Here is a 13,111-nt window from a genome sequence, read left to right on the forward strand (position 1 = left end):
TAATCAATTTACCGAACTCCTTTCCTCCTGATCTTGGGCTTCACCACTTCTTTGCCTGCCACCTTCTCTCTTATATTCCCTTGTTTTTCATCTCTTCTGGAATCGCTTTGGAACCAACATCCATTTCCACAGCCCCTACTCCCATGATAGTCTCCTCTTTCCCAGTTGAATGATTGGTTATTAAACTGATTCCGTTGGTAGTTGTCTTCTGTTTGGCCCTGCTCACCTGCTTGACTATTCTCTCGCCCACGTGTGTATTCCAATTGCTCTCTATCTTTAATCAGACTTCCAGACAAGGTTTCTTGCATCCTCCGACTTAATCTTCTCTTAATTGCAGAAATCATTATCTCATCATTTAAGGGTTGCTCTTAAGTTTCATTCAGTTCTCATAAGTGCTCAGCAAATTTTCTCAAGGTACCTCTCCAATTATTAACAAACTTTTGATGGAGCAGGTTTTCCAATGTTGCACACTGATGGCTCTTTGACCAGTACTTCTTTAAAAACTCTCCTTCATACTGCTCATAACTACGAAATTCCCCACATAAAAGCTTCACCTTCCGTTCTATCTGTCGCAAATTGAATTTCGTCGTTGTCTTGAAAATGTGTTGTAAAAATGCGTATCAGCCATTTCATGAAAATCATAGGGTGCAGTGATCCCTTTGGCTTATATTTTTGTCCCTCATGACCTTGTGGATGCCTGTTATCACCACTTATTAATGTTATCACCTTACCTTCCTTTATAGCTAGTGTTGCATTACCAATCTTTCTGTTAGTCTCCCCAGTTTTCGTTTCTAATATTGAGATATCGCCTTGTAAATGTTTCGTATCCTGTGTAATCCTCCTATTATCTTCTCCCTTCTGTACTGCTATTGAGTTTTGTATATTTCGATCTAATTCAGTCTGTTTGTTGCCTAATCCCTTAATAGTTACTTCACATTGTTGTTGCTTCTGCCTTATCTCTTCGATTGCATATCCTGTGAAATCCTCCTATTATCTTCTTCCCTCTGCACTGCTATTGCGTTTTGTATATTTCGAGCTAATTCAGTCTGTTTGTTGCCTAATCCCTTAATAGCTACTTCACATTGTTGTTGCTTCTGCCTTATCTCTTCGATCCTTCCCCCTAATTCTTCCTTAACTTGTTGAACTTCTTGGGCTTTCTCGTTTATCTACTCTCCTCAGAGCAAGTTTATGTTCTTCTGGAATCTGCCTTCTCTCTCCTCGCAGACTTTCCTCACCTCTTCCTTATAATCCTGTAATTCTCTTTCCAAATTTTCTTTTTCTTGTAATGTCACCTTTATTTTCTCACTGATGGCGTCAATCTTTTCTTGGGTTATTCTATTGGTTTCCTCGATTTTCTGATTGGTGGCTTCAATTCTGGCTTTAATCTTTTCTTGGGTTGTTTTCCTCACTTTTCTGATTGGTTTCCTCCATTTTCTGATTAAGTTCCTCCATTTTCCGTCTGGTGGTATCAATCTTTTCTAATATCGTCAAAAACATGTCTTGATGCCCTCTCTCTACAATGTTTGATTTACTACTCCCAGGTTTATTTGGTGTCTCGAGATAATTGGTGGAATGTGCTAACGAGCTTTCTATTGACATTCACGGCCACTGATCCCTAAATTACCTCTATCCTCCTATTCTATCTCCATCTTCTCAACTTCTACCTCCGGAATCTTCTTAGACGAAACCATGTATAACCTCGCCATCGCATGCTGTGACACGGAATCATGGCACCTGAAGAAATCTGAAAAGGGTCAGTGCATAGCGTTCTAAAATCTTCCATAGGTAGCAGCTGCAGTTCGGAAGCCATTCATCGAGCGAGGTGGCGCAGTGGTTAGCAGACTGCACTCACATTCGAGAGGGCCACGGTTCAAATCCCCGCACGGCCATCTGGGCTGAGGTTTCTCCTGATTTGGCTAAATCGCTCCAGGCTAATGCCGGCTTGGTTCCTTTGAAAAGGACGCTGCCAGTTTCTTTCTCCGTCCTTTCGCAATCCGAGCTAGTGGTCTGTCTCCAATGCCCGCGCTTTCGGTGGGACGTTAAACTCTAATCTACCTTCCTTCCTCTTTCAGAGTGCCCTCAAAAAGTAGCAGCCGAGATTACATTTTGTATCCAATGGCCCTCGGCATCACAAGGTCATTGCGGTATTGTCTGAAATTTGTCCAACTGTGGTTGTCGAACCCGCTGGAGCTGTATTTGTTCCAAGGACTACACTTTATCTGTTGCAACCAGAGGCGCTTGTGATATTTGGAGAAAGGAAGTCAACGCAATGGCATGCGTGTAACCAGTCCAGCTTGCAATACACGGCGTCGAATCGTCGATGCAAGGGGATTCAATGCTCCAGCTTGGAGTTCTCACTGTGGACGGAAGTGTACGGTCGTTATTGCCACGCAGAGAAAATGGCTGTGGTAATAGTTTTGTAATTAAGTTAGGCATTCGTGACTGGATAACGTGTTACGCTGAAGAGCTATACTGCCATTTTGTGTCACGTTTCCAGTTTGTTTGATGGCTCCTCACTGAATGAGCATGGCATCAAACTGCTGACCTTTTTGGTCACACAAACAAAGGGCGCTGTTGGGCTCATTTGTACGCCATATCTGTGAAGCTTTAATCACGTTTTGCTGGTACACTGTTCTACACATCTTTCGTTTCAGTGGAGCCCTTCTTTTTCGGTATTACAATTTTTCCAAATGTTAGTGTCTTTCCTTTCTTACGCGTCGGTATGGTAATGAATCGAAGGCTTTCTGAAAACCTAGAAATGTTGAATACACTTGGTTACCCTTGTCCTTTGCTCGAAGGATATCATGGACGACGAGCATAAGTCGGTTGTGTACGGTCATTGCTTTCGGAATCGACGCTAATTGCTACTTCCTAATTCATCGTGAAAAAACGAAGTAGCCAATCTGCATCGGTCTCCTGAGTGATTTGATGCGGTCCGCCACGATGTCCTCTCTTGTGAAACTTTTTTCTTACATACACACATGTTACTGTAGCCTGAAAATACAGGTTGTCCATAAAGTAGGTACCAGTTATAAATTTTAATAGCGTCAACTGTTACTGTTTTAGAGTGTTGCTTCAAGGTAACAATTAAAGAGTAACTACAACACTTTCAGATAAGCGTATGCCTGAGTACTGCTCTGTTGTTTCCCGCTTGTGGTGTCACTTATGCCATATAACCAAACTGCCGACCCCTGATCTTAAAGCGTTTTGTGTTCCGCAGTTTGGTAAGAGTGAATCTATAATTCCAGTTGAAAGTTCGTTTCGTTTAAAGTTTAACAGTGATCTTCCATGTGGGAAAAGATCCGCCGACAATGCAGTCATTTCGAAACGACCAGATGTGAGTGTAAAGTGGAAAGGACAGAACCACCAAAAGTGTTGTTGACGGTGTCACAGCATCTTACCTTCGTAGAGGAAGCAAGTCTTGAACATCAATTGCCAAAGACGACAGTGCGGAAGGTTTTAGGGAAACATGGGAGATGACTTTCTTGATCAAGTGATGTTCAGTGATGGGGCAACATTTGATCTAGGCTGCAGGTATATACCCGTAATATTCGTATCTGGGAATTAGAACATCCTTACGAACTTGTACAAAATTAAAGAGTTTCTCAAAATGAGATGTTTCTGTTCTGAGCCCGACGTCAAAGGTATGAACCATTTTTTCTTTTTGTCTTGATGAAGTTACCCTAACATGGGTGGCTTATCTGGGTATGTTGCAAGAATGGCTCTTTGCCCCATAGAAGGTGAATCCGAAAAATTTATTTAGCAAAAATATGGAGCCCCTCCACATTGGTACCTCTTGGTATGAGAGGGGCTGAATGCCGAGGTTCGTGACCGTTGGATTTGTCGTAATAATTAATATGACAAAACTCTTTTCTGCGTCGCCTGCACGTTCACTTGACTTCACACTATGCGATTTTTTCCTTTGGGGCTTTATAAAAGATGGTGTCATGATCTGCCACTACCTAATGATCTTCCAAAGGTGAGAAACAGAATCTATTGTTTCCACTACTACGTACATATTAGCCAAAGTGTGGCAAAATTTATATTTTAGGTTGAATGGTTGCCGTATAAATGAACGTGCACATACTGAACATTTGTAGGAAAAACTAGGTTACCTTGTCTTCTATTTGATGTATGATTTGCAGTAAGTAGAGTAAATTGACTGTTATACGACTGAAACTGGGACATTCGTTTAGGGACACTTTGTATTTTAAGTTTTCCCAGTATGGGAACAATGAGAAGATGGCTGTGTATTTCACAATGATCACATGTTCAGTTTCCACAATAGTCAGCCCTTTCGTTTCTCGCATTTTATGACGTCCAGCTGTTAAAGGACTTCATACACATTATAGACTATGTGATCAAAAGTATCCGGACACCCCCAGAAACATACGTTTTTCATATTAGGTGCATCGTGCTGCCACCTACTGCCAGCTACTCCATATCAGTGACCTCAGTAGTCATTAGGCATCGTGAGACAGCAGAATGGGGCGCTCCGCGGAACTCACGGACTTAGAACGTGGTCAGGTGGTTGGGTGTCACTTGAGTCATACGTCTGTACGCGAGATTTCCACACTCCTAAACATCCCTAGGTCAACTGTTTCCGATGTGATAGTGAAGTGGAAACGTGAAGGGACACGTACACCACAAAAGCGTACAGGCCGACCTCGTCTGTTGACTGACAGAGACCGCCGACAGTTGAAGAGGGTCGTAATGTGTAATAGGCAGACATCTAACCAGACCATCACACAGGAATTCCAAACTGCATCAGGGTCCACTGCAAGTTCTATGGCAGTTAGGTGGGAGGTCAGAAAACTTGGATTTCATGATCGAGCGGCTTCTCATAAGCCACACATCACGCCGGTAAATGCCAAACAACGTCTCGCTTGGTGTAAGGAGCGTAAACATTGGACGATTGAACAGTGGAAAAACGATGTGGCGATCCGATGGCAGGGTGCGGGTTTGGCGAATGCCCGGTGAACGTCATCTGTCAGTGTGTGTAGTGCCAACACTAAAGTTCGGAGGCGGTGTTGTTATGGTGTGGTTGTGTTTTTCATGTTGTTTTGCGTGGCACAATGACAGTACAGGCCTACATTGATGTTTTAAGCACCTTCTTGTTTCCCACTGTTGAAGAACAATTCGGGGAGGGAGACTGTCAACACGATCGAGCAGCTGTTCGTAATGCAAGGCCTGTGGCGCAGTGGTTACACGACAGTAACATCCCTGTAATGGACTGTCCTGCACCGAGTCCTGACCTGAATCCTATAGAACACCTTTGGGATGTTTTGGAGCGCCGACTTCGTGCCAGGCCTCACCGACAGACATCGATACCTCTCCTCACTGCAGCAGTCCGTGAAGAATGGGCTGCCATTCCCCAAGAAATCTTCCAGCTCCTGATTAAACATATGCCTGCGAGAGTGAAAGCTGTCATCGAGGCTAAGGGTGGGCCAACACCATATTGAATTCCAGCATTACCGATGGAGGGCGCCACGAAATTGTAAGTCATTTTCAGCCAGGTTCCCGGATACTTTTGGTCACATAGTGTATATCATATATTAATTTGATCAAGACCTTAAGGCAGTGATGCACAGACCTCGGCCCGCGGGCCGCATGCGGCCTGTCTCGCTGATCTGATGGCGGCCCGCCTCTAACCGTTTGTTCGTGGAAATTGACAAAAATAGAGCCAAACAGCAAAGCAACTGAGAAATCAAGCGAGTATCATGTTTCAGATTAAACTGCATAAATAATGTTTGTGTAAAAACTCGTTTCCGCAATGAATATTTATGGAACAAGTGTCGTGAACTAGTATACATACAGGGTGAACACTAATAAAACGATAGACTGCAGGGACGGATTCCTGGCTGGAAGTAGAGCGCTGTATGTCACAATAGATGTTCAAAGTGGCGTCCGTGGGATGCAATGAACGCGTTCACACGTCACATCATGGATTGTCGTACTTTGGCTTACAGCATGTTGGCGGGCCACTTGCCTGGAGCATGTGCTAGGATTCGTCTAATAATCCTGTAGAACGCTGTGCTCCAAATCTGGTGTTCGCACAGTCCGCTGACTCCCTGCACGTTCGTCTATCTGAAAGGACCAGTAGACACCATATCTGGTTGTTCCTGCCATGAATACCGGACAATTCTGCTGCTTATAGTACGCTCCGTCAATCAAACAGCCTGCAACACGCAACGAACAGACGGAACGTGTTTAGAGGAGCTTCATTAGTCAGCATCATCTACCGTGGCAACGATACATTGCCGGACATATGTTCATAGGACCTTCTTTCCTTCATATCCAGTCAGGAATCATTCCCTGCCGTTTGTCGCTTTTATTTATGTTCAGCAAGTCTGTACAGCCCTTTATGATGGCAAACATGAGGCATCCACAAAGGACTTACGTTCCAATAATAAATACTTATCAACATATAAATACTTATAATGTTTAATTGTAATATTTAACGTATTGACATTCTCGATGAATGTCACTCGTATGAAATGTTTCTAGTATGGTTCAATAATCCGATGCCTGTTTCCTCCATAAGGCACACCTGGACCCCGATTCAACTTACGCCCTGTTGCAGGAGGGCCTCTTTGACTGGGATGAAAAGCAGCAGGGTCTGGTGTTGGGCTCCTTCTTCTGGCTACACTGGTCCACACAGGTAAGCTGTCGGCTGGTGTTACGTAGGCAACTGCTGAAGGGCTAACAGACGGGCTTGATGCACGTCTGTGGTTTAGGCGTGATTACAGATCCACTCTGCAGCAGATACTGACCTTTGTAACATATACCTAAGTTGAGCTGCTCTACTGATTATCCAATACACAGGAAACTCAATCGTTAGCGACCACTTATACGTTACCATGAAAAGATGTCCAGATTCAGCTTCATGTAGAACAACAGAATAGCGTCCATAGCTGAAGCTTCGCTACAAAGAAGTTTTTCAGTAAATACACATTAGAATAGTGTAAAACACGGCAAATATTAATTATAAGTCATGCAGGTTATCAATAAAACAGTGAGTTGCGCGGTACTGCATGGTAACACAGACAGAGGACTTCGCGTTTTCAAAGCATCATGCCGTTTAAAATTCGACAATTGTACTGGAGTAGACTGATAAATGCGGTAATTTCTACGAGTTAGCTGTCAACATGGTAAGCTACACAACTATTAACAGGTATGTTCACTGTAATGGTTCTGTTAACAAATAGATGCTCTTGTTGTTACTACTATCTTAAGTAATGAGGGTCATACGGTCCTTTAAAACAGTAATAAAGACAAATATCGTTTGAAAAGATGGGCTACGAGTCAGACAAAAACTGGAAAGGGAGAAGTAATTGGAGTAGTGCACCAACTGTCGTCACTGATTACGGGATAATGAATTTAAGCTCGTCGAGCGTCCATGTACCTTTGCACGTCACAGCTTAACTGCAGTCAAAAGATTGGGTTCCCGAAAATGAAGAGCACTGACAAAATCCAGGAAAAGCGATGGCGTCTCATTTCTTGTTCTGACAGGTGACAGATAATTATTATTTAGGAAAGAATAATGCGGTAACTATTGGGCCTTATTACGCAACACCATGGAATCGTTTGCGTAGGACACTGAAACAAAATGACGAAGACTAGCGCGGTATAATTCGTGTTCTCGAACATTGCCTATTGTAGCGCCAAAATAACACAAATTGTGGTTCTGAGTTCTCCAACTCCGTATTTGTGAAATGTAAGGCCACGACACTTTTTCATTTAACCTAAACATGGCTTCGAGAGAAGAAATTTTCGTTGATCGAAGTGATTAACTCTGCTGTTAAAGAGTGTCGTGCAAAACAGAGATAAAATAATTACTATGGTCTGAGTTAACTCATAGCTCTGCGGCTCAATAAATTACAGATTTTACGAAAAAATTTTTTTTACAATGTTATCAATCAACACTTCTGGAAGACAAGTAATTCGAAAATTAATAAACAAAGCGATATACTCTGCGCGAAGAAGGAAATGGTAGACGCATATAAAACAGTGCTAGGATGTGGCGTGATTCTTCTTTCGAAGTAACTCGCCTCGCAACAATCAGTACATTCTGCACTAAGTCTTCCGAATGTTATACGAACCTCTGCTTACGTTGATGATTTAAACAACGAAAAAGTGCACCATTTACTTATTTTTCATGCTTAGCACAACGCGTTTCAAGAATTTATTCTCACTTTTAAGTGCATCTGCTAACATAAGTATCTTTTGTGACCTTTGCATGTGTGATTTTCTGCCTCTCTTGCACTGTAGTTGTCGTTTTGAGGTTATACTGTAATCGGAAAAGCGGACAAAATGAATCTTGAAATATTTTTATATGCCAATATTAGAGATAGCATTTTGGTTTGTCTGCTTATAAGTACTGTGCCTCCTCCACAACACAGAATATCACACACAGGCAAATTATCACTTACACTGTTTGATGGCCGCGCGGAATGGCCGCTCAGTTTGAGGCGTCACGTCACGAACTGCGAGGTCACTCCCGCCGGAGGTTCGAATCCTCCCTCGGGCATGTGTGTGTGTGTTGTTCTTAGCATAAGTTAGTTTAAGTAGTGTGTAACACTAGGGACCGATGACCTCAGCAGTGTGGTCCATTAGGAATTCACACACATTTCATTTTCAACACTGTTTGCTGTTGTAATCAAAACATGTGACAAAGATATAACAACACTATTGTTTCACAAAGAGTTTGTACACTGTCAGAGGTGTTACATTTCCTGTGGACCACATGATGTAACAATGTTCCCTTATAAAATTTATTTTACCATTAGTGACTATTGAATTGTCGATTGCTCTCTCTCTCTCTCTCTATGAGAAAATGTTTATATTTATGACAGTTACTTCAGTTATCATATCCAGGAGAAACATTTGAAAAAATTTACTGGATCACTACCTAGTTTGTCATTGAGAATTTTTTCATCTTGCTTTATTTTTTTGTGTGTACAAAAATTCGAGCTCCTCCATTAAATAAATTGCATGTGATTATCGGGAGGAGGTGTAGTATCCTAAGATTTTGTTCTGTTTTCGAATGAGTGCCCAGTGTTTTATTTATGTGTGTTTTTGTTGCTGAATTTGTGTGTGTAACAGCTGTTGATGTATTCAGTGTAATTTGAAAGTTCGTGTCAGTTTGTCCTACGTAGTAGCTTCATCAAGTTTTACACGTGATTTTGTATGTCCCTGAGTCTGAGAATTTCTGTTTTTTATTGTTTAAGGTGTGGACTAATTTCTGTTGTAGTTAGTTGTTTTTGGAGAAAGCTACTTTTACGCCTAATAAAGAACGCTGCGGGACTCCTGGAACTGTTTTTCACGGTTAGTGGAACACACACACACACACACACACACACACACACAAACACACACACACACACACACACACACACACACACACACACACAAATAGATCACCGATACCCAGAAGACACATTCAATACCTGCAATTACATTCGATAGTTCGCAACACCACTCAAAACATGACATCGGAGTATTCAGTTCCTGGTGTTGTGAAGAGTGAAAAAGAAATCAGAAGAAGAACAGCTGTAACAAAGGAAAAAGAATACAACATGTGGATTAACATACACGAAACCTGCAAGTACAATTTTAAATCATTACTACATCGCACACTGCAGCGCCAAAGAAACTGGTATAGGTATGCGTATAACAATAGAGATATATGTAAACAGGCAGAAGACGGCGCTGCGGTCGGCAACGCCTATAAAAGACAAGTGTCTTGTGCAGTTGTTAGATCGGTTACTGCTGCTACAATGCAGGTTTTAAAGATTTAAGTGAGTTTGAACGTGGTATTATAGACGGCACACGAACGATGGGACATAGTATCTCCGAGGTAGCGATGAAGTGGTGATTTTCCCAAGCGCGCATTTCACGAGTGTACCGTGAATATCAAGAATCTGGTAAAACTTCAAATCTCCGACACCGCTTCGGTCGGAAAAAGATCCTGCAAGAACGGGATCAACGACGACTGAAGAGAATCATTGATCGTGACGGATGTGCATCCTTCCTCAAGCTGCAGCAGATTTCAATGCTGGGCCATAAACAAGTGTCAGCGTGCGAACCATTCAACGAAAAATGATCGACATGGGCTTTCGTAGCCGTAGTTCCACTCGTGTACCCTTGATGACCGCACGACCCAAAGCTTTACACCACGCCTGGGCCCGTCGACACCGACAGTGGACTGTTGATGACTGGTAACATGTTGCCTGGTCGGACGAGTATCGTTTGAAATTGTATCGAGCGGATGTACTTGTACGGGTACGGAGACAACCTCATGAATCCATGGACCCTGCATGGTGGAGGCTCTGTAATGGTGTGGGGCGTGTGCAGTCGGAGTGATGTGGGGCCCCTGATACGTCTATATACGACTCTTACAGGAGACACGTACGTTAGCATCTTGTCTGATCACCTGCACCCATTCATGTGCATAGTGCATTCCGACGGACTTCGGCAATTCCAGCAGTACAATGCGACACCCTTCACGTCTGAAATTGCTAATTTCTACAGAGTGGCTCCAGGAACACTCTTCCGAGTTTAAACACTTCCGCTGGTCACCAAACTCCCCAGACATGAGCATTATTGAGCATTTCTGGGATGCCTTACAACGTGCTGCTCAGAAGAGGTCTGCACCCTCTCGTACTCTTATGGATTTATGGACAGCCCTGCAAGATTCATGGTGTCAGTTCCCTCCAACGCTACTTCAGACATTAGTCGAGACCATGCCACGTCGTGTTGCGGCACTTCTGTGTGCTCGCAGGGGCCCTACACGATACTAGGCAGGTGTACCAGTTCCTTTGGCTCTTCAGTGTATAAAAGCAAAAAGCGTTAGAACTGTTCATAACCTGTATATAAAACATCCTAAATGCAAACTAAATAGTATAAACTAAAATATGTACACATTCCAGGCCAGTGTAGATGCCTTGCAAAGAATAAAGGCGCAACGCGTACGGCACAAATGATGTTTTATTCAGTTGTGATTGGATGGTCTCAAAGTAATAATTGGAGGGCTCAGAAGCCAATCAATGTTAAGTCATCGTTTTTCTGAAAGTGACTTATATGTCGTAACAGATTCCTGAGTATCCAATCTTTCAGTTGCCGTGACGAGTAAGTCACAATTTGACGTTTCTTACGCTAGATGGCAGCAAATGTACTGACCACGGTGTAATTGAGCCGAAATATTCCGAAGTCATTTAGTGTAAGTCAGTTTGCAACACCGGTTTGTTTGTCTTGGCGTACTGCTAGACATAGTAATCTGCTGTTGTTAGACAATACGTGATTTTTCGATCAGGATGCCCTCTCCACTCGCTGAAAATACTCCTTTTTTAGATAGCGGTTCTGAATATGTACCAGACAATGATAATAATTCGTCCGATTCAGGTATGTACTTTCTAACCTCTAAAATGTGTCGTAATTTCATGTGACCACTCAGGAAAGGGTTCTTTCCCAAAACTAGTGTACTGTTTATTTCGTCATTGATGTTGAAACGTTCCAACGTGAACATTACATTACGAGCATTGCTGAACACGTGTTTTGGATTGAATGACTTCCTGAATATTTTATTTATTTGTAGATTCACTGAAGAAGATGATCGCCATTTAGGCAACTATGATAAAAGCAATGAAAACGAAAATATGATGATACGCGAAAGGAAGAAAAAAGAAAGGAAGCAATATTCATGGAAAAGGATAGTCAGTTCTGCCAAAAGATGTTCTGGGAAAGCTTATGTGAATAGAAATTGGAGAAATATGCCTGCAAAATCCTTTAAAAATGTGAACTGTGAATGTTAACGAAAGTGTTTCGATTTAGTAAATCCCACAGAACGGTAATCGTTATACGAATTCTTTTTTAAATTGTTTAAAAAGTTTTTTATGGACACATTTAAAGTTAGTGATGCTCGTCTTTATAAAATATCGGGTAGTACAGAACAATCCGCATGTATTGATAAAAGAGGCCACAGGCCACCAACAAATAAAATCGATGTGACAAAAGTTGATCGAATCGTTGCCCTCTTATAAAAGTAATTATACCCTCTATGATGCGCCAAATCGGAGATATTTGCAGTCTGATCTGAATATCAGAAAGATGTACAACCTTTACATCGAGAAATGTGCGCAGGATGGTACCGAACCTGTCAAAGAAAAGATGCATTATCACATGTTTTCTACTAGTTTCAATTTACTTTTTAAACCCCCGTCCAAAGATACATGCTAGCTATGCGATTCGCTGCAGAACATTCTTACTTTTGAGAATGATGATGCAGAAAAATACGAGGCAAAGATTACAAAAGAACTTCATCTTCGGCGAGCACAACAAGCAAAAGATTCTTTGAATTCAGACAAGTTGCTTGCAGGAGAGGATGTTTACGTTTTTACCTTTGATCTAGAAAAAGCTTTACCTTCCACAAAACTTCCCACATCTTTTGCCTATTACAAACTAAATATGTATGTATATAACCTATGCGTGCACAGTTTTAATGGCTCTAAAGGTTAGCCGGCCAGTGTGGCCGAGCGGTTCTAGGGGCTTCAGTCTGGCACCGCGCGACCACTACGGTCGAATCCTTCCTTGGGCATGGATGTGTGTGATGTCCTTAGGTCAGTTAGGTTTAAGTAGTTCTAAGTTCTAGGGGACTGATGACCTCAGATGTTAAGTCCCACAGTGCTCAGAGCCATTTGAACCATTTTTCTAAAGGTTACATGTACATGTGGAATGAGACAGAAGGATCTCGAGGGTCACACGAAATTGGAGCGTGTCATGTTAAACATCTTAAACAACATGCCTCATCTCATCGTCGTATTATCCTGTATTCAGATTCTTGCACAGGTCAAAACAGGAATATCAAACTAAGCTTATAGTTGCATAAACTTTCACAAGATCCAGGGATGGCAGCTGATCACATTGACCACAGATTTATGGTATCAGGACACATTTACCTCCCAAATGATGCAGATTTTGACGTTATCGAATCCAAAGAAAAAAAAGAAGGAATTTATTTTTGGTCCAAGAGATTGGCCTGTTTTGGTAACAATTGCTAAACGCAAAAATCCATTTCTGCTAACAGAGATGAAGAGTTTCTTTCAACCAAAAA

At 42.1% G+C, this 13,111-nt stretch overlaps 1 protein-coding gene across 1 annotated transcript in view; it reads left to right on the forward strand.

Moving 5' to 3' along the window:
* The window catches only part of LOC126456156 (putative inorganic phosphate cotransporter), a 243,969-nt gene that overhangs the window by 106,314 nt on the left and 124,544 nt on the right, over nucleotides 1-13,111 (forward strand). Inside the window, exon 5 of the mRNA XM_050091910.1 lies at nucleotides 6,584-6,661. Coding sequence (XP_049947867.1) covers nucleotides 6,584-6,661 — 78 coding nt within the window. The remainder of the gene's footprint in view (nucleotides 1-6,583; nucleotides 6,662-13,111) is intronic.

This window comes from Schistocerca serialis, chromosome 2 (assembly GCF_023864345.2).
Source record: "Schistocerca serialis cubense isolate TAMUIC-IGC-003099 chromosome 2, iqSchSeri2.2, whole genome shotgun sequence".
Lineage (NCBI taxonomy): Eukaryota > Metazoa > Arthropoda > Insecta > Orthoptera > Acrididae > Schistocerca > Schistocerca serialis.